This window comes from Ambystoma mexicanum, chromosome 3p (genome assembly GCF_040938575.1).
Source record: "Ambystoma mexicanum isolate Mex_15411 chromosome 3p, UKY_AmexF1_1, whole genome shotgun sequence".
NCBI classification, from domain to species: domain Eukaryota; kingdom Metazoa; phylum Chordata; class Amphibia; order Caudata; family Ambystomatidae; genus Ambystoma; species Ambystoma mexicanum.
The window spans coordinates 1,084,074,430-1,084,096,506 of NC_090925.1; the positions used below are offsets into that span (position 1 = coordinate 1,084,074,430).

General features: G+C 46.5%; 1 protein-coding gene across 4 annotated transcripts in view; it reads right to left on the minus strand.

Moving 5' to 3' along the window:
- RBM27 (RNA binding motif protein 27) overlaps window positions 1-22,077 on the minus strand; it is a 1,859,884-nt gene that overhangs the window by 1,351,863 nt on the left and 485,944 nt on the right. For all 4 annotated transcript variants that reach the window (XM_069652445.1, XM_069652444.1, XM_069652443.1 and 1 more), the window contains one exon: window positions 13,792-13,985. In XM_069652445.1, coding sequence (XP_069508546.1) covers window positions 13,792-13,985 — 194 coding nt within the window. The remainder of the gene's footprint in view (window positions 1-13,791; window positions 13,986-22,077) is intronic.

Sequence of the window (22,077 nt, forward strand, 5' to 3'; positions counted from 1 at the left end):
TCGCATGGAGTCCAGCTTCTTTCTTTCACTGTCCGGGGGGGGGTAGGGTGCGGGGGGGAGGGGCAGTGGTGGGAGGGGGAGGGGGTACATTGGACATCGATGCAGATGAAGCCGCAGACTTCTTCCTAACTGCTGCCAAGACCACCCAATCCGGGGAAGGCTGTGATCTCAAGCACTAGGGTGCAGAGTCCGGCACCCTGTACTTTTTCTCTTATCGGTTCCTCTTCGCCAGGGCCCAGGACTGGTTCATCATGGGGGACAGTCCCTCCTCCCAAATGTCGTCCAACAGCGGGATAGACAGCACTGTCTTCCTCTTAGCTTCCCCTTTGCTGGTACATTAAGCCCTCCTTCTCCTCGGTAGCCAGTTGGAACAACTCCGAGGCCCTCGAGATCATGGCATGAAACTAGCCAATCTCGTCAGGCAGCCAGGCTCTGGGCGACAGGGACCGGAGATCCACTCCACCGTCGTTGTCCGTACCCGTGCCCATCGTCGCCGTATCCGGTTCCGTCTCATACCTTGGTGGAGGGGAGGGAGGCGATAGATGTAAGGAGGTGGAGGGTGAACTCTTCTTGTGTGGGGGTTCTCCCAATGACCCATATGCCGCGGGGTCTCCCGCCGGCGACAGGGGCATCCTTGTCCGAATCTGAGCACAGGGTGTGCAAAGCTTGAAGGATGTCCACCGAAATGTCTGCCGGAGGCAGTGGTGGCTGCAGAGGAGGGAACAGCGGCAGTGGTGTAGCATCCTCCGGCTCCTGACCGCCCGAATCGTCATCGGTGTCTTCGCCACTCTCGACATCTGCCTTGTCAGGATCCCTCCCGTAGGACCTGGCCTCGACAAACTTTTCATCCACAACGATTTTAAGAACAGCAAGCTCCTCCTCGGAGGAGATGTCCGTACCTTGCAGGACTACTGTGCCCCCTCACCCCATCTTCTCGATCAGGGGAGACAGTCTTGGGACATGACCGGCATCGTCTTCACTGGAGTCGTCTCTACAGTCAGAAAAGAGGATTCTTTCCTGGCCGGCAGGGAAGCTCTCGCTCTGGAGGTCGTTTCCTGTGAACCCGCATCAACGGCCTTCGCCAGGGACGCCACCACTCCTTCAATTGAGGTTTTCATCAGGTGAACCTGGGCTTTCACGAACTTGGCCGCGCCAGGGGCCTTCACCATGGGGGGACGGTCAGCGCCACGCTCCCCTTTGGCCTTCTCTGTCAGAGCCAACTGGGACTTCTCCAGAAGTTTACCCGGGCGCTCCGACTTCCTCTTCTTTGCCGAGCCGGACCGTTGGCTCGTGGTCAAAGGTGCCAGAGATGCTGCGCCCGCCCTGGCCACCAAGGAGCCCGCCCCAACGGCGCTCCAATTGCTCGCGGACTCGCTGTGCTTTGCCTTCTGTTGGGCCCCCGTCACCCGAGTGCCCTCAAAGCTCTTTGAAGATCGCTCAGATTTCTACTTTCGGCTGGGTGACCGGGGCTAGCCCGGCTGAAGCCACTTGTTAAGCTGCTTGCGACGGTTCTTCATGGAGCACGGCACCATATCCTTGCAGAACGCACAGGTCTCCTCCATGTGAGTCTGGTTGGTATGCAGGTAGTAGAGGCAGAGAGTGCCCATCGTCCAGGAAAATGTTTTGCAGGCCGCATCTAGGGCAAATCCTGAACAGAGGCGTTGAGTCCATCTTCAGCCATGTCCACACAGCATAGGCCTCCAAGAATCTTCTGGAATCCTCCAAGAATGGAACTTGACAAATAATCGCCTTTGAGGGGCGTAGAAAGCTCAGAAAAACAGATCCCCGTTAGTCGGATGATGGATCGATGGAGCTTGAGGCTCGATTGACTGAATAAATTAGAGCAAACTAAGAAAAATCGCAAACGCAGTAAAAGCTCGAGAGCTATAGTACGAGGACTCTCAACACTTGAACATGCGGTAAAAATCTGAAGATGGCTGCCAGAGGAGGGGCAGTCATTGGCTGGGGGCAGTATGACCCAGAGACCAGTGGTTGGTTGATAGGAGAAAGACAGTTCAGAAGTGAAACTGAAACTGATTTTTTCTTTACCGAGGATTCCCAGCCTGACGACGGGGAATATTCATGAGCATGTGAATCCATGCTAGACCCCATGCTGGAGAAGGCAGGCTACTGCAGAACACCGGGCACAACCTGGGACAGAAGGGCAAAATTTGGCCTGCAGGGATTCAGCCCCTAGAACAGAGTTATTCAAACTGTGGGGCGCAAGACCCCTGCCTGAAATGTAAAAAGGAAAAAAGGGAGGACAGAAAAAGCAGGGCGGGGAAAGCTCTAGGCAGGGACAGCTCATCCAAATGGGAGAAACAGCATCAACCCAGTGGCCCCCTCACCCATTATCAAGGAGCCAGCCCAGTGAAACACACCGCTCACTCAGTTTATTTTTTTCAGCTGTTGGAGGGCTCCTAGGCTGGCTGAATTGTAAAAATGGAAAAGTTTCCCCTTGAGAGTTCAGTTCCCTAACTGCACATGCTCAATGAATGATCAAGGCTGGGGTGTTTTGCTTCACATGTCATTGGAAATGCTGGCTGGGGAACTGCATGCATTTATGTGCGAGGGGGAGCTCCTGCGCCTCCTCGCACATACAGAGCAGGCTGGAGCGGGACGTTTCAGCACTCTCTGAAGCCATTGCACGCATGTACAGGGACCAGAAAGCTATTGCTTCCAGATTCCTGTTCATGATGAACGAGCACTGGGGAGGATACTTCAGGACCTGGGCAGAAGAACAAGTTACTTACACCTGGTAACGTTATTTCAACTGGATGAGCGTGAGAGTGTGAATCTTGTGTGAATGCTGTGCGAGAGAGTGTGTGAATGCTGTGCGTGCGTGGAGCTGATTTTGGAGAGTGTGGGGTAGGGAGGGTTGTACAACAAAGGCATTTGTTAAACAATTCCCATACCCACCTGCCAAAATCCTTCTGAGGCACTGTGGAGCCCAGGGGAAAGGGATGGTATTTGTTTACTGGACATTATCAGATGCCTAGCAAAAAAATACCATGCCTGCCCCCTGGCCTCCCCAGCACCAATTGCATACTGTTTTGGCTTTTTACTCATGTTTTTAAAAAAGTATGCTCTAAAATGCATATTAAGCCATTATTTTAAAAAAAATTCCTGGGAGAGAACCCACCGAACTGTTTTTGATGGGTTCGGGCTCCCTCACTACACTCGGTCCCTATGGCATATCTGGGGGAAATATTTATGCCCCTACACTTTAAAAAATTCGACAGCCGCCACTCGTCCCGGGACTCTGCTGAGCAGGGTGTGGGGAGGGGCATGGTATTGTGGTGGGAGCAGGGTGGGGCGAGCCCATGGTCTGTGGTGGGGTTGCGAGAGCCCAGGTACTGCGATGAGGTAGTCTGGAGCACTGATGGGACCAGATGGGCAATCCCAGGGACTATACTGGGAGTAGGGTGCAGTGACAGCGTGTGATTGTTCAAAGCCATTACTGTCCATTTATCATTTTTTTGGGGGGCCCGGCCAACCCACATTTTGCTCAAGGGGGGGCCGAGCACAAAAAAATGTTTGCAGACCAAAGAACGCCTGACGGACTAGGGAGTCAGCTTTTAACAAAACATGCTTTTTTACCAGCAACCAGTGAAGAAGATGGAGAACAGGGGAGATGTGGGCACATCGTGGAATAGAGGTGGCAAGATGAGTGGCTGCCGAAAAGATAAAGAGGTTGAGCTAGGAATAAGGAATTCCAAATAAACGATTGGGGTGGTGACCAGCGCTGCGACCACAGGGGCCCTAGCCTGAACTGGAATAAACAGAAGGACATTCCAGAGAAGTCGGAGCTGGAAATAGTCACGGTGGCAAATGGCGCTGACCGGTTGTTCCATGGACAAGGAAGAGGACATTTTCACCCCCAGATCCTTCAGCAGAGTAGTGGCGACAGGGAGAAGGCCCGGGTAAATAGGCCAGAAATCAGAAGTCCATAATGCAGAAGCAGAAGGGGGTCCCACCACCAACACCTCCATTTTATCTCCGTTCAACTTAACCAAGTTGTTCCGAATCCATTCTTCCACTGCTTCCAGACTAACCCTGAATAAGGTGGCCGACTCAGGAAGATTAAGGTTGAGGTGCACCAGAATCTGGGTATCATCAGCATAAGAGTAACAGAGGAAACCATGGGAGGAGATTAGCCTGGTGAGAGGTTGAACGTAGATGAAAAACAAAACGGGTGATATGGAGGACCCCTGACAAACACAGCAAGTGATGGCCATAGCCTGAGAAAGAAAAGGCGGGAGGGAAAGGTTTTGGCAGCGACCAGAGAGAAAAGAAGAGAACCAGGCCAGGACCACCCAGAGAGGCCAGCCCATAGCAGGAGACTGAGCAGGACTGCATGATCAATGGTGTCAAAAGCGGCGGAGATGTCAAGGAGGACCAAAGCTCCCACTCCGCCTAGAACCTGCAGACGTGCCAGATCATCCACCACATAGACCAGCACACCCTCAGTGACCCGGCCTGGGCGAAATCATGACAAAGGAGAGAAAGAAATGGGAGTCTTCAAGAAAAGAGCTAATCAGCAGACAAACCAGGGATTCCAAATGTTTCATGAGCAAAGGAAGCAAAGAGATAGGCTAGAAATTAACAGGGGTAAGAGGCTCCAGAGAAGGCTTTTTTCTAGATAACAAAATGTTTAAGAGAAGCAGGAATGATTCCTGTAGTGAAAGAGTGATTGACAGTAGTCAAAGGGAAAGAAGAAATATGGGGGATTATTTCTTTCAAGATGCCCAGAGGGATAGGATCTTTAGGTGAAGTGGACTTTAATTTGAGAACAGCAGCAGAAATGTCATCTGCATAAAAACAGGAAACGTGAACCAAGCTTGAGGGGCAGGTGGGGAGCGTGCCACAATTGAGGGGGACGCCATCATGATGCTAGAAGACCCAATTTCAGCATGTATTTTGTTTACCTTGTCAACAAAGAAAAGGGTCAACGGTCCCCTCACTTCCTCTACCTCCAATCTAGCACTACACCCATCATGGTCACATCCATAGAAAAGCTGGTCGTACCGCCTACTTGCACTTACAAAAAGACCAATTTTGGTTGTCCTTAATCTATGTATGTCCACTTGTCCCTAGTGACTCATTTATTCTTCTCCACAACCTGGTTAGAATGCCCCTCAAACCAACACCATTGTAAGAAGCTCACTGTTTCCTATCAAAGCTGATTCTGTATCTATTATATGTTCTTTTGTGACAAAAAGAGCATGGTTTCATCTGTACATCAATAAAAATAAATGTTGCCAATTATCCTTTCCGTCAGTCAGCTCATCCCAGTCAGTGAGTGGCCCCACAAAATCTATGGGTTTGGACTTTCATAGATTAGAAAGTCCTACCTTTAGAGGTGGGTATACTTTCTCTAACCTAATCGGTTAATGTATGTGATTGTATAATGTTCCAAAAGTGACATCACACTAAACCATACCCTTCGTACTCGGTGCATATTAATGAAAACAGCTGTCTAATGGCAGTAACTTCTAAGCCCAATTTCATCTCATTTGACGAGATTTAATATTGCATATTACTATATTTAACAAAAGTGGTTTTCTGAAACAATGTATCTGAAGAAGGCTCAGAGGTGTGACCATGGCTAAATCATAGAACGGCTTTTGTCCTTAAGCACTTTCCACACATTAAGCACAAGTCTAGGGGCCTGGCAACCACGACAAATGAGAACAGTTGAGTTTTTTGCTCACCTTTCAGGGAGATTTTGCATACGTGGCAAATTCGATTTCTGACATACAACCCTACCCAAATGAAGTTGGGGGTTTAGGGAAGTATGTAGAAGGGATTTGCTGTCCATTTTCTTGGGCATGGTTTCAACATGCCCAGGCTCACCATGCAGGGAGTAAATTCAGTCATACACCCTGGAGCAGCAAACACCTCTTCCCCCCATAAATCTCCTTTAGGCACTGTGCTCTATAGAATACAGTTGAGTCGCACAATAAATGTGTATCAAATTGTACACTTAGCTCCTCCACCTTTTAATTCTTATGCCTTTCCTGAGCAACTTATTTATCCCTCTCCCTCATCGCCAACTATCCACACAATGTTGCTCCTTCCTACCACGACTGAATGTTCCATCATACTTCTCCTTTGCCTCTCTGACAAAGAAAAGAACTTTGATGTTAAACTTTGGCTGGAAGCGCTATACAAATGCAAGATGAAAAGGGGATCATGTACCTATCAGTTTTTCAGATTGCTCTCTCAGATGAATTACTTTTTACTGTGCAATACTTTTACACAAAGATTCTTTCCCCCCCATCTCAGAATAACTGCTTAGCAGGCATGGATGCTAGGATATTTTGAATCATTGTAGTAAAACGTTTCTGCGCAAAAATATCTACATTCTTCTAATTTGCATAATTAAACAAATAGCAAAACATATTGTTTCATATTCAGCTGATAGAGGTTCACCCTGAACAATTTTCTTAAAAATGTACGTTTCTACGACATTCCCTTTAAATAGTACATTTCTTTTAGAGGGGGGTAGCAGAACTGGGAAGCTAGATCCGCCTGCTCTGATCCGGAGGCTTTTAGGAATGGTTAGTCAGTTGGCGTGGCTGGATCTGGCGGGTCTGATTGAGCGGGAGGGGAGGGCGCAGAGAATCTTTGTGCGAGGTAGCAAGGTGCTATGTCATAGCGACATTTGTGGGTAAGTGCCAGAGTCTTAAAAAGGATACGTTCCTTGACAGGTAGCCAGTGGATGGATTTCTTGGTAGCCGAGATGTGGTCTCTTTTTGAGACCCCGGTGGCTGCTCTGAGGGCATTGTTCTGCACCATTTGAAGTTTTTTTATGTTCCTTGCGGAGGTGCCTAGTAGGAGTGCGTTGCAGTAGTCTAAGCGAGATTCTACGATTGCTCTGGCGATGGGGAGGGAGTTTTGCTGTGTTAGGAAGGGCCTGGCTGCAGTGATAATTTTCAAATGGTAGGCTGCTGCTGATGAGATTGCATTCAAAGGTCTAGTCATGGTGAGGTTTGAGTCCAGGTATACTCCCAGCGTTTTGACTGACTGGGATACCGGGATGCAGGAGTTGCCTCCCAGGCTCTTTGCAATGCCCTTGCCTCTCACTTCATTTAAAAAACCCAGGACATCCTGTCCACCCTCTCCACCCACAACCCCTCCTCTCCTCTCCTCTCTCCATCTGTGATTGCTGACCCTCCTTTAGCCACCCTCCCACCATCCTTCTCGTCCTTTCCTCTTTTCACCCCTGACGAGGTCGCTAGACAAGTCCGATCTATGAAAGCCTCGTCAAAACAGGTTCATCCCTGTTCCTCTAAAACCATTAAGGACCACATTGGCACCCTCGCTTCGGCCCTTGCTCATTTTTGCAACCACTCCTTTGCCTCAGGATCCTTCCTCTCTCCTCTGAAGCACTCCTTTGTGCATCCTCTTCTCCAGAAACCCACAGCTGATCCTTCTTGGTCAGCTAACTATCGCCCAATTTCCATTACTCCCTTTCTTGGCAAACGCCTGGAAAAGTTGGCCATCTTTCAGCTTAACCTTCATTCCAATTCTGTTGGCTGTCTGGCTTCAGAGCTGCCAGAAGCACGTAAACTGCTCTCCTGAACATCCGTGAAGATCCACTCTCCAACCTTGACTAACATTCCTTCTGTCCTCATCCTCCTCGATATCTCTTCTGCCTTCGACACGGTCAACCACACCATCCTGCTCAACCTTCTCCGTGAAAACCTGGGTATCTCTGATCAGGCTCTGGCCTGGCTGACCTCTTTCCTCTCAGATCGACCCTCCCAGGGCCAACTTGGGTCCTTCCTTTCATCTATCTTCATCTCTACCTGTGGTGTTCCCCCATAGGTCTAACCTCTCGCCCTAGCTTTTCAACCAATACCTGGCAACTCTCGCCCACTGCATTGCCACTTTCTGCTCAAATTTCCAGTGCTACGCTGACGACAAACTCATTTTCAGGCTGCCCTCTGCCACCTCCTCTCCCCCTGTCATCTCTGATTGCCTAACTGCCATTCAAGATTGGTGTTCCGCCAATGATCTTTGTCTGAATGCCAGCAAGACGGAGATCCTCCTCATCGGCACACCTTCACCATCCTTTCCCCTCACTCTCTGGCCGGCTTCCCTTGGCCCTCCTCCTACCCCCACCTGCCAGTCTAAGACCCTCAGGGTCATCTTTGACTCCACCCTTTCCTTCTCCGCCCACATCTCTGAGGTCTCTAAAAAGTCAAATTTCCGACTGCACCTCCTCAGAGGTACTCTGCCGTTCCTCTCCTTCCCCCAGAAGCTCATGGTATCCCAAGCTCTGGTTCTCTAGCTTGGACCATTGTAACAGCCTCTTTCTAAATCTACCTTTCTCTACTCTCCGCCCTGTGCAACTAATCCAGAACAGGACTGCGAGACTTGTCCTTGGCCTCAAGCCCTGGGATCGTATCTCTCCAGCTCTGAAATCTCTCCACTGGCTCCCAGTGGATGCAAGGATTAAATTCAAAACCCTTTGCATTGTCCACAAGGCTTTCTGGGGCCTGGGTCCAAAATACCTTCAGCTATTCCTCCGCAAATACCTCCCCTCTCGAGCTCTTCGCTCCTCTATCTCCAACTCCCTCAGGGTCAGTCGTTTTTCAAAGAAATGAGCTGGGGGTAGATCTCTGTCTTCGGCTGGGGCCACCCTCTGGAACAGCCTGTCTGCCACTCTAAAATTTGAGGAGAACCATCTCCGGAAGCACCTCAAGACCTTCCTCTTTTCTTTTGCCTTCGCTCCCTCTCTCCTCTGCTGATCTGTTCTGTCTTGGCACTGTGCACCTGGCCACCCTCTGTCCTTCAGGCCCAGGTACCTGCTCACCCAGCCACCCTCTCGCACTGCCTCTGGGGAACCCCTTGCACCGGGGTCTGTATCTGTACCCATACAGCCACCCCCCTTTTCTTCCTGCACTTATTGGACCTACCCTGTCTACTGCCTTAAACCTAGCACTTGCAAATTGCTGGCTGCATTGCCACTGTTTGTTGCCTTTATTATTTAGTTATTTATTGTTATTTATCTGCTCCCCCTCTGCTTCGCACTTTCCACTTCACCCTCCTTCCTTGCACTTTTCCCCCTCCCCCTCGCCCATGCACTTGCGCGTTCTCAATGTCACTGGGCCTAGTAAGATCGCTGTTTTGTTCTCCCCTGCTCCCCTACCTTGCCTTGTCGCGCTCTGAAACACTTGTGTACGAGCGCGATAGAAATAAAATATCAATGAGAAGAACAAGTTACTCTCTTACCTGGTAACGTTCTTTCGATGGGATGGTCCAACGACGTATTCCAGATCTATGACAGTAATCACCACAGCTGTGCTGCTTCTGAAATTTTTTCGCCGTCTGCGTCCTGCGTCGATGAGCCGCCCTCGATGACCTCCTCCAACGGCCGTCGTCACTGGATGTTATAAGTAGGACACACGACGCCCGTAGCCTCAGTTGTAGTTTTTTTCCCAAAACGTGTGCTACCAGTCTTCTGCCACACAAAGCCTTGCGGAAACGTAAACTGCAATCTCATAAGAAATTCTATAGCGGGAAGGTAGGGAGGGAGCGATATGGAATAAGTCGTCGGACCATCCCATCGAAAGAACGTTACCAGGTAAGAGAATAACTTGTTCTTCGAGGGGATTGGGTCCTCCGACGTATTCCATATCTATGACAGACTCCCAAAGCAGTACCAATGCAAGGAGGTGGGAAAAGAATTTAGAAAACATAAATTTAGCATGTCCAATCAAATTGCGGAGTAAAGGACCGCCTTGCCAAAGGCCAGATCCTGCCCCCGGATGGAATTGAGGGAATAGTGACGTACAAAAGTATGTACCGAAGCCCAGGTGGCTGCATCACAGATATTACAAATAGGAACACCCCTCTGCAGGGCAGTAGAGGCAGCCATACGCCTGGTAGAATGGGCCCGTAAGCCGACGGGTGGGTCCTTAACCGCCAAGCGGTAACACTCATGGATAGCCAAAATAATACAGCGAGACAAAGTCTGTTTCGTCGCAGCTTGTCCCAAACGCTTTCCAGCGTAACCAATGAAGAGCTGATCATCCACTCTGACCCGTGGCATGCATGAAATATAAAAGCTTAACGCTCTCCTAGGATCAAGCCTATAGAGCCTCTCCTCTTCCTTACCAGGATGTGGAGGAGGATAAAATGCCGGAAGAACAACCTTCTGGCCTAAATGAAATTCCAACACCACCTTCGGAAGAAAAGAAGGGCGAACTCTAAGGACAACCCTGTCCTTATGAAACACATTGAACGGTGGCTTAACTGAAAGTGCCTGTAACTAAGTGACCGCAACTAAAAATACAGTTTTAAGAGTTAACAGTCTCAAAGGGCATCAATGCAGAGGCTCAAACGAAGCACCCATCAGAAATTTGAGAACAAGGTTCAAATCCCAAACGGGCACCTGGAAAGGTGACAGAGGGAACACATTAGTGAGCCCTTTCAGAAACTGAGGAATCAAAGGAATTTTAAAATAGGAACACTCTTCAGACGAGCGCTTAAATATGGACAGAGCCGCCAGATAACCTTTAGTGGGCGGCAGAGGAGAGGTGGTTGCAGAGTATTTTATGGTCGACCAAGTCGAAGGCTGCTGAGAGATCTAGGAGTAGTAGGATGGCAGCCTTACCCTTATCTTTAATTTCGTCAATCTGACTTTTAAGATCAACAAGGGCAGTTTCTGTTCCATGTTGAGGCCGGAAGCCAGACTGACGCAATCCGAGTAATTGGTTGGACTCTAGGTAATGCTGAATTTGCAAGTAAGCAACTCTGTCAAGGATTTTTAACAAGAAGGGAACGGTTGCGATAGGCCTGTAATTTGTGGGGATGGTTGGGTCCAAGGTCTGTTTTTGTAGTAGCGGGAGGACCCATGACTGTTTCAGGTTGTTGGGTATCGAATTAGTGGAGAATGACACGTTTATGAGCTTAGAAATGAAGGGGGCGAGGTCTCTTGCTGCATCCTTTATGATCTGTGCGGGGCAACTGTCCCCTTTGCAGTTTGATGATTTGAGGGATGTTATAATTTTTTGCACTTCTAGTAAGGTTACTTTTTTGAAGGTGAAGCCATGGTTAGTGTTAGAGGTGGTGGGTGTGCTGGGAATAGGGGGGCTAGTGGTGGGGCTGCTATTGGAAAGTTGTAGTTTATTTTTGATTTTTGTTTGTAGGCCAGTGATTTTGTTCGCAAGGGCATCTTGGATACTAGTGCACCAGAGTTGGTCCTTCACGGACGTGTCCGTAGGTGGATTGGGGTTTTCTAACTCCTTCAGGATAGTGAATAATTCTTTGGTACTGGAACCAGCATTACTTATTCTTATATTGTAGGCTTCCTTTTTAGTACGAATTATTTCTTTTTTATAAAGGGAGGATGCATTTGTGAGATTGATTTTGTGTTCCTCTGATGGATTAATTATCCAAAGGGTTTCCATTTTGGACTTTTTATTTCTTAGTATTTTAAGTTCTGGCGTGTACTAGGAGTTAAGATGTGTTTTGGGTTTACCTTTGCGTAGTTTTAGAGGGGCAACAAGGTCGATAGCTTTGGTCATGGCGTTATTGTAAGTGTCTACTTGTAAGTTGAGGTCCGATGTGTTGGGGATCATGTCTAGGGTGGGTAGAACCAGTGGGATGAGGGCTTCAGCGGTGATGTTCCGCTTATTTCTCGTCAGACATGCTGGTGCAGGTGGGCGCTGTGTGTGGAGTGGGTTATTAGTACTAATGTCAAATGAAAGTACTAAGTGGTCGGTCCATATAAGTGGTTGGGGGTCCTTGCAGATAATGTTACAGTTGTGGGCAGCGAGCCAGTCTAAGGTTCTGCCTTTCTGATGTGTAGGTAAGGTGTTAAGTTGAATGTAGTTGTGTTCGCAAAGTGCATTAGCAAGGGAAGATGCTGGAGTGTCGTGGGGATCATTGTATCCCAAGTTAGTCACCTAGAATAATATTCTGTGATAGAGGTTTAGATTTTTCAGATATGAGGGAAGTTATATCTTCCTCGAAGGAACCTATGGGACCAGGGGGTCTGTATATTAGTTCCACGGTGATAGTGTTCTTAGGGGTGGTTGCATTGTTGTTGCATGCAGACCCGCAAGGTGGCCATCAACAGCAATTTTTAAGCTTATACAGGTCATGATTTTGCACCGGTTTATCTAACACCAATAAGCTATTCACATGTTCTTTCCCGAAGCACCAGATTCATGTTGAAGACGCAGGGCTTCCCTGTAGCCTTTCTACACCTCAATTGTGCTTGCCCCTGTGTACACTCTTTCAGGGAACAAGTGTTTGAAATGGTTGAGGGTCTTGCAGGAGTAGAGAAGGCCTAGTCTCCTATTGTGGAACTGTTGGGCTACACACTTGAGCTGCCTAAACAGGTCAGAAAGTTGCTCGGTTTGTTATAAATACTGGCCAAGAGGAGAGTGGCTATGGTGTGGGGAAGGGGCCAACCTCCTGCATATGACCAGTGGAGGGCTGATATCTTCCCCTGCTTTGAGATGCAAACCGACTATGGCACCATGGTGCAACCAGATTTGAAGCCGAAAGACATTCGGGGCCTGTAGGATGCATACTTACGGTCGATCAGTAGTGACTCATCTGTGGGGTCTGACCAATAATTTGTCATTTTTTCTTTTGAAGTCTGGAACCAACTTGTTTCTTCTATTCTTGGGTGTAATTTTGTCTATGGGTATTGTGAGTGGGAGTGAGTGGTGTAGCAGTCTTATGTGAATTATGTGTTGATTTGTGGTATTCTTAAAAAACTCAATAAGAGCAGTTTAAATAAAAAAGATAACATAATATATGTTATTGTCACCTGGTGCTTTGAATCCTCAGCTTGGCACTAGATTTCTGAGTTTCAAAATGCAACTTGCAAGCTGATATAATCGGTGTGCAAGTACGACAGTCGGGTCTTTTGCAAAAGTGTGCTTGCTTTATTCTATGCAACATATTGTAAATGTAAAATTAGAAAGAAAGCCTGCTATTATATTCACAAGTTGTTTTCAAACATGTAACATATTCAAAAGTCTATACAAATGTGTAGCTAAGAAATAAGAATGTGTGTGGTGTACTGTCTGCAAAGACGGCAAAAGTACCTGCTCTGTGCATACCGCTGTAAGGCTAAGCAGCATGTCAACAAGAGACTTTTGGATTGAGTTGAAATCTTTAACATAGATGTGAAACAGAGGAGACAAGCCTACATCTATAAAGGGATTACACACCAAAAATAATAATACCCCAAAACTGCCATAATTGAGTGTAATCTATATTATAGCTTTTGAATGCAATGATCTGGGAAGCAGCTCCCGATTTGTAGGTTTATTCTGCATGTTTGTTGGTGTGTTCTGCAAGGAATACATTCACCAATGGTGGATATAGGATTTCTAGTGATTTGGGGTAGGATCTCACTCCTGAGCCTTCATTGGTTAGAGCCAGTCTGCCTCTGAGGTGCATTGGTTTTTGGTGTGGTACATTCCAATTTATATTCTGGTCAAACCTACTTTGAATATAATGTAGTTAACACCCAATATTAGAGAAATCGTTTTACTCAACTTGTAAGACAGTACGATAATCAATTTAAAACATCACCATTAAGCACAGAAATCCCAAACAAATGTGCACATACAAAAGAGAATACATGATTTGCAGGTTTGCAACATGGACCATTATTCAGTGTTGCTGAAATGGCTGACTGTGACTGGAGTATGACACAATATTAAGTAACATTTCAGCAGTTGGTGTATAAACAACAAAGTCTTTAAAAAGCTAAAAGGTTGTTCTTAACTTTGATATAAATACTAGGAGATTTACCTCGGTTACGGTTTGTGTCCTGGTCTCGATTTCTCCCTCGGCTGGGGCTTCGACTGTGACTTAGCTGTCGACTTTTGATAGGACTTTTACTTTTTCCTCTCCGCCAGTCATACTTCTCTCTATACACATCATTCCTCTCATAGTACCGGTCATGGTCCCGCCATTTACCGTCCTCTCTTTTTTTCTCACGAGTCCTGAAGTAGAAATGGCAGGTTAATAAACATTCACAAGACGCAACACGTTGAGCTATTCAATTAAGCAATAATGCTGCATTCCAAGGTCATCACCAGGTGGTAACCAAGCTTGGCCCAAGGCCAGAGCAAAGTGAGGATTTAACAAGGACATTACTGTCTGCAAAAAGCAGAGGATAGGGGCATTATTTCTAATCAAACTTTCCACCCTACCCAAGTTAAATAGAAGGTTCTTTTTAAAACTAGGAGACAAACATTTGAATGTTAGGCGCCAATATATTGTCTTCAATTGAACAGCCAACATCCTAATACGATTTAGGGCACTGCTATGATAGTCCGCTAGCTAGTCTATCAAGAGGGTAACAACAACAGATACAGCAAATCGAAGGTTAAGTAGTAAAATAGCCCAAATAGACAGACAATAAAAAGATCTTTTTTCAAACATCTTCAAATTTGTTTAAACACATACAGGGAGAATCTGGTAGTAAAAAGTTTGTTTTCTTTTTGATTGACACAAGTACCACGCTAAAATATCACTTTCGTGCTGCTAGTTAGAAATGGATCGTTTGCCCCAAAAGCAAATAAGTTTCTTCCATCAAAAGTGCATCCAGAGGATTAACCAAAGAAACGCGATATGCATGCTTCCTACAGCAGCAATAAAGAGAAGGATTACACGTTTTAGCAGTAGGCTAAAAGCAGAGTCAAAGGTTAACAGTTTCTCACCATACAACTTCTATACTCCTGATAAATAGTCCCTGTTCCTCCAAACTCATCCGAATGAAAACCCTGTGAAGGTGATGGACTGGAGCATGTTTCGCAGCAGACTTGGATTACAAAAGGCATGCCAGAGCTTCTACCACCACTCAGATACTTTTCAGGATTTCTCAGCTCCCTCTGCTCCCTTCCACGAGGATCCTAAATCTCAATTTACTGTGGTGACAAGGAATGAAGAGCCTGACCAAGAGATGCAATAGTGGTTGCTAAAGACTTACATTAAATGAAAACCAAACAGATCTATCCTGAAGGGGGCTTTGTTAGGGAGAATTCTCAGAAATTTGCTAATTCCCTCCACCTTAGAGACCGCCAGCAACTTTGCTGGATGTTGAGGACTTGATTTTTTTAACCTGAAGAGAGCGAGACCCTTTTTATGCATTTTAATGTGATTTTATACACGGTTTCCTTTGGTTGCGGAGTCTGAAACTCCATAGGCATAATTTTTACATTGTGACAAATAGCACCTTCAGTGCAGTGGCACAGGAAAGTCTTTCAGATTTCCCAAAGGTTTAAATACCTTCTCTTTGATAAACTACTGTTTCCAAGAGCAGTAAAGTGAAATTGACTTTACTTACCATTGTAACTTGCTAGACCCAGCACAACCTATCTTACAATAGAGTGCTGGAGGGGTTACCTAGTATCCCCTTTGTCTAGCTTCTCATGAAACATTTTTAGGTTACTCTTTTCTCACTGAATGGCTGGTGGCAGTGGTTTCGTTTTAACTACCATGGTGTGCATTTACCGGTGGCTGCGTTTGCAGCTACAGTAAAGCACCCAATGGTGCCATTTTTCTCAAAATGGCCCTGGTCGTCTTTTTTTGCAATTTCTTTGTGAAAAGATCCTTCTTGAGATTTACTCTGCGCGCCAAACCAGGTTTGGTCTCTTTATTCATTTTGCCTTTGGAGGGATTCACAATTGAAGCCCGCCTCTTGCTACAGGGTGTCTGGGGTAGGCAGGAAGTGAGTGAGGTGCCTGAAACACCCTGTGCTTTGTCTCCTAGGAGACCCACATGCACTCTGTGGTGATTGGCTGGCTGACTGTCCGGCAAGAACAGCCTCCCTGCTAGGTGACTGACAGCTAGGCTGGAATGAATGGGAGTGAACTGTGTAAAAGGCGAGGCGTCTGTCTTGAAAGGAAGAGTCGACCACTGGACGAAGGAACTGAAGAAGAACTTGAAGAGGACACCTGCTGCAACTCCTGGACCGTTGGCTTGCCCGGTGAAGCCCTGCTGCAGTGCCGAAATGCCAAGTTCGCATCGACAGAGAAGCCCCTGCACGGACGACTTCTCCCCTTGAGTTGGTGGGACCAATCAACTCCAAAGTAAGCCACCTGGACATCCATCTTGGAGCTGGTTGAATTTCCAGAGTTGCTGCTGGAAAAAGTATAACCAGGGAGAGGAACACCAGATTATGTGCGTTGCTTTTAAGCTGGCCTAGAGCTTCAGGAAGATCCTCTGGACTCCCAGGAAGCAGGACTGACCAAGCCTGAGCCCCCCTCAGAGTGCAGGACCCCAGAAGCAAGGAAAGTCCAGCTCGACAGCCAGAAACCGCAGTGTTGCTATTTGCGGTAGATGCAAGGAGCTGAAACACTGAACAGCCACTGAAAGTGAAGTTTGCCGGTTGCGAGTTTTGACCGTCCCCAGTGCATTGCAGGAGTCCCCCGACGTCCTCCCTCTTGTCCCCACGACTGAGGCCCAGGAACAGTACGATCTGCAGAGCTGCACAGGAACAGAAGTCATCAGCTGCATCTTTTTATCATTTGTAAGGTACTGTAAAAAGTCTAAAAGAACTTAAAACTTACTGTAGAGTGCTTGCGACATCTACAACTCGCAAGTCTAATCAGCTTGTTGCCCTACATTTGATTCTTCTTTTCAACAAAGACTGCTAAGAACGTGTGCAAAGATTTTTCCATTTACTTACCAGAAGTGCTTCATCCTATACAAGACTTTTGCCCTTTGACTTTGGCTTAGCCTATTGAATTGTATGACTCTTCTTGAGGGATCCAAAAGTATTTGCCTGCTTAAGAATATTTGTGGTCTCTTCTTGTTGTAATAACCTTTGCCTTTTACCAACTTCTAAGAGTATTCTAAATGCCAACAGTAAGATATTAATGTCCCCAACACCCTAGCAATTGAAGTCACATGTGGGTGTACGTTGTGTCTGTGAGCCATCCCAAAAGGCTCTTTACTGATTTAGAAACTAAGAGTGTACAGTATTGAAGTGTATTTGGGTGTTACTATTATATTGCTCCCTTCTGAAGAAGGCTTATTCTAGCTGACTGATAAATTAATAATTGTTTATGCAAGAAACATTGAGTGTAATAGTTTATTTGAATACTTGTAACTTTGATTCTCTCTGTAACTCCACTACATCTCATATTGACCCCTCTTGAGATGAGCCTGGCTGCTCCACATGCTACCAAAACAGTGCAGTACAAGCTTATACAAAAGGTTGCGTTTCCTATATCTGTAGTCAGAGTTGTGTGTGGTGGTCCCAGAGGGTACTGCATACAAACTTTGCCTAACAATCAGCTGGCTCCTGCTGCAGAGCAGACGGTGAAGGAGCAGGGAGGTCGCGAGGGAGTTCCACCGTATGAGCCTCTCCGGAGCTCTTGGTGATCAGGTCAGTGCGGAATGTGATGCACCCGCCCCCATCAGTTTAGTGAATGAATGTGGGTACACCAGAGCTGCGGATGAGGCAAGGCTGAGCCCTGAAAGGTGACTAACAACAAGCAAGATAGGCGATACCTCCAGGCTCACTTGTGCTGGAACACGAAAGTCCTGGCCAACAAGAGGTAGCCCTTTAACAATCAAGTCGAGAGGCAGCTTTGACCCCTTGGATACCCGCAGGAGCACACAGCACTACCGCTGATCGGATATCGCAGGCTGCGAGTGGGGAGAGCTGGGACTTAAACACCTGTATACCAAGGGCGGCTGAGTGATTGCGGGACTGTACACACCTGGCCTGGGGACGGATACCAAAACGTAAGTTTAGCACACTGGGACATCACAGCAAGCATAGTGGCTTACGGGAAGCAGAGGCAGAGCGAGAACTCCCACCCCACAGGGAGTTTGGGCCCCCACCAGGGAGACCGCAGCACACACAGGTGGTAACAGACTGACTCCAGCATGTTTGGTTGACTCAGACGACCATCACGTGGGCAATGCCGTGCTGTCCCAAACACGTCGCGAGCAAGGCGTAACTGCAATTAAGGACACTTGGCAAGGAGAGGGGGAACCCTGGGTGGCCAGCTGCAACCACATGACGAGTGTCCCAGGGACATGTGATTTCCTGTTTTGGGAACCAAGCCAGCGCCAGAGTGCTATGACCATGCTACAAACCAATCCAAGAGCACGAAGCACGGAAGCAACCCCACACCACCTAGATAATACTCAAATGAGGGACCGGAGCCGGCCACGAGAACATCGACAGAGAACTGATCTGGGGAGAAGACCACCCTGCAGGCAATACCCACTGCATCGAGTTTGCACAGGGGGAATGTTAGGCAAAGTTTGTATGCAGTATCCCCTGGGACCACTACACACAACTATGACGACAGGTGAAAGCAAGACCAACCTTTGGTATAAGTCTGTACCACACAGTTTTTGGTAGCGAGCCAGGCTTATCTTAAGAGGGAATGTGAGCTTGTAAGGGTGTTACACAGAGGTCTATAACTACAAGTATTCAGACAGACACTTATACTCAAGGTTTCTTGGTAAAACACGTATTAATTTATTACACAGTCAGTTAGAAAACATTCACTAAAAGGAGGCAATCAATATCACACAAAAATATGCTACAGTACTTCACACGAACCGGTTCTGAAACATTTAAACTACTTTTAAGAAGGAGCAAAATGGCATTCAGAGCATTTGAAGTAGGAGCAAAAAGGCATAAGTTAATAAAACGAATAATTTTTTTTTTTTTTTTTTATTAGTTTGTTTCAAACCTTTAAAAATGTAAAAAGAATACAAGACAAGTCATCAAACAAAACAAGTACGTCTTATTGCGTCCTGTTCCATATTAGTCACCACATTCGTCGTTAGGTCACTGGTCAACCTTTCACCTCTATTGAGTAGCCGACTTAGTATGTAAACGGTCTTTAACGGCTTGGGGAAAGGATACCAGGGCATATAGCACAGGTCTGTTCGACCCATCGAACAGGGCTTTCCACCAGTTCTCCCGGGATACGAACTGAAATTTCTTTGTGACTGGGCCAAAAGTTCTGTTTCTTTCTTGTTCTAGCCCAGAGCATGTCATTGTCAGGTGTTTAAGGGTCTCGTTTGTGGTGTTACAAAAACGACACGTCAGATCTAAGTCAGTTGATTGTGACCAGAAACAGAGACGCTCTTTAGTTGGCAGGACATTGAGCCTGAATTTCAGATAAAGAGATCTCGACCACTGGTCCGGAAAACAGGACAGGTAACCCGGAGGATGGCCATAAGCTCGTGCCTCAGTCGGGAAGTCTTGCGCTGATCTTGATGCCGATTTTAAGTTGCAAGTATGGATCCAGTCAAGTCTCCAAAGCTTCAGTTTTGCGGCGTCAGGGTTTTCAATCAGCATTTGAGTTTTGATGTTATGTTCTTTCAGAATCTCGTGACATAATACATTCCATTGATACAGGATTGTGTCAGGTTGTTCAGACTCTAGGTTGTGGAGAATTGCGATTTGAGGCACCTGGTTTGTTAGTAAAGTTTTCCTGAAAAGGCTTAAGAGGTTCCAAGTAACCCTTGCATGAATGGAAATGTAGCCAAGTTCATATCTTACGCAAGCTGTAGGAGTCCCCTTAGGGAGGTGTAAGACTTTGGTCCAAAAGATGTTTTCCAACGAGTTCCATACATCATTCCCACAACCAAACACATTTTCTCCAGCATAAATCAGAGATGGAACCACTTTTTGCTGAAAGAAGTTAAGCGTAGGTTTTAGGGAAAATTTCCCGAATTTTTTGTTGATTAAAGAAGCCTGACATGCCAGCTGGCGGCATTTCATCCTTGCAGATTCTATCCAGGGTGCGTCATTCCTGCTGGCACTTATACGCATCCCTAAGTAGATGGTGTTTTTTACATGGCAGATAGGTTCTTTGGCCAAATACCATTTGAATTTCTGGGCGTTTTTTTTGGAGCCTTGGAGTTTTTCAAAGACAATGATTTCCCATTTCCCCCTGTTGATATTCAGGCCGTTCTCTGTTAGGTATTTTTCCACAGCAGTAAGTTTGCGTTGCAGACCTATTGGTGTGGAATCCAACAGAATGATGTCATCCACGTAGGCTAAGTAATCAATGTGCGTGCCGTGTATTTTCGGTGGGAACGTGTGTAGCCCAACAAAGACCTATTTAATGTCCGATATAAACAGGTTAAAGATGCTCGCTGCTAGCGGGCTGCCTTGTTTAACTCCTCTAGATGTTTCAATGGGGGCTGATAGATTGCCCTTAAGATCTAGTCTGACTCTAATGGAGGTGTTTGTGTGCAGTTCACGAATTGCAGCCAACAAGCTAGGTGGACAGTTCCATTTGCTCATTTTCCGCCATAATAGATCTCTGTTTATACTATCAAACGCCTGAGATAGATCGATTAGGGCTAGATAGGTCTTAGAGTTTTTGCGGTGGGCTTCCATCTTCAGTAGGTTTAACAGAAGCAGGTTAACGCAGCAGCCCACACGCTTGAAAAAGCCTGTCTGTCTCGGATCCACAAGATTGCTTTTAGTGGACCACTCCAGAAGTTGTTGTTGGAGTAGGGTAGCGTACACTTTCCCTAATACATCGAGAAGTGCAATTGGTCTATAGTTCTTGGGGTTTCTGTGGTCTCCTTTTTTAAAGATCGGTATGATCACAGCGGATTTCCATGATTTAGGGGTCTTACAACGCTTGAGAATCCTGTTGAACAAATGCTAGCAAAATTCAGACCATTCTTCTGGTTGTCTTTTGATCACAAAGTTCGTGAGCCCGTCAGGGCCAGGTGCTCTCGATTCATGCACATTCTTAATGACTCGCAGGATGTCTTCATACTCAAAGACAAGCCCCCAGTGCCTTAGAATTGGGGGTTCCCATTCTGTAGTAATTTTGTCTTTTTGAAAGAGAGCAGAATAGAACACTAGCCATTCAGTTTCTAGGACCAAGTTAGCTTGAAGGGCGTGTTGTGGTGCAAAGGTGTCATTTATGAGTCTCCAGTAGTCGGCTGAGTTAGAACTCGCCATTTTTGCCAACGTAAGCTCTGCATCATTTTGTAGCATGGTGACCCTGTGAGATTTTAACCAATTCTTATAGCCCTGTTTTAGCTTGCGTGATGAGGTGCTTGGATCTGAGGATGGTGATTTGCATGCTTGTCTCAGTTTCTGACGGAGAAGTCTTTTCCGTTGGGAAATCTCAAGGTCAAATTTATGTTTCCGTTTGAATTCAGTGCTTCTTAGAGATTTGTTCTGTTCCTGATAGAGTCAGAAGATGATCGTATTCCAGTGTTCTAGAAGACTGAAAAACCGTCAAGATGCTTGCTACCTCGCTAGAATCAAGGTTTAGACGAATACGACCAGTTCCTGTTCTGACTGTGTGTGAGAAAAGATCTTGAGTACTGCTGGTATATGCAGAAAATTTTAAAATCACCATATCATGGTCACTGTAAAAAAGTCGTTTTTCTGATCACGAGACTGATGGTTCTCGTGTGGATCTTTCCGGATACCAGGATGTAATCAAGTGTTGAGCTTTGGTCACCTCTTCTCCAAGTAGGAGCCGCCGGAATGTCTCCTGGTGTTTGACCGTTGAGCATCGTTAGTTCACGTAAGTCCATTTCTTGACACCACTTGGTTGTCAGTTGTTGTTGCAATTTATTGACCCTTTTCTTGTTGTCAGTTAGCTTTAAGTAGCTAATACAGTCGATGTTGAGGTCACCGCAGATAATCAGGTCGTGTAGGTTTCCTGTTTCCATAAGGTCATCAATTGCCGTTGTGACTTCATCAAAGAAAAGATTTGCGCCAGTAGCCCCATTATTCCAATAAAGATTGATGATACAGAGATTTGAGGCAAGGGCGTTCGCTGCGCCTGCAAAACTGACCGTTACCACCTGGATGAAAGGAGAAATGTTGTCACAGTTTATAATCCTAAAGCCCGAGTCTTTCCGGACTGCCACCAGAAGGCCAGCCATAGGTCTTCCTTTAGAATGTCTAATGGCTGGATTGAGGGCGATTTCAAAGCCCTCCAGGATTGGATTTTCACATAGCCATGTCTCTTGCAGACAAATGAGGTCCAAGTCAGCACACCAGTCAGTGTTAAACAAGTGACTGAAGCCCCTAGTGTTCCAAGATCCCAGATTGTAATTTTTGTGTGGAGCAGG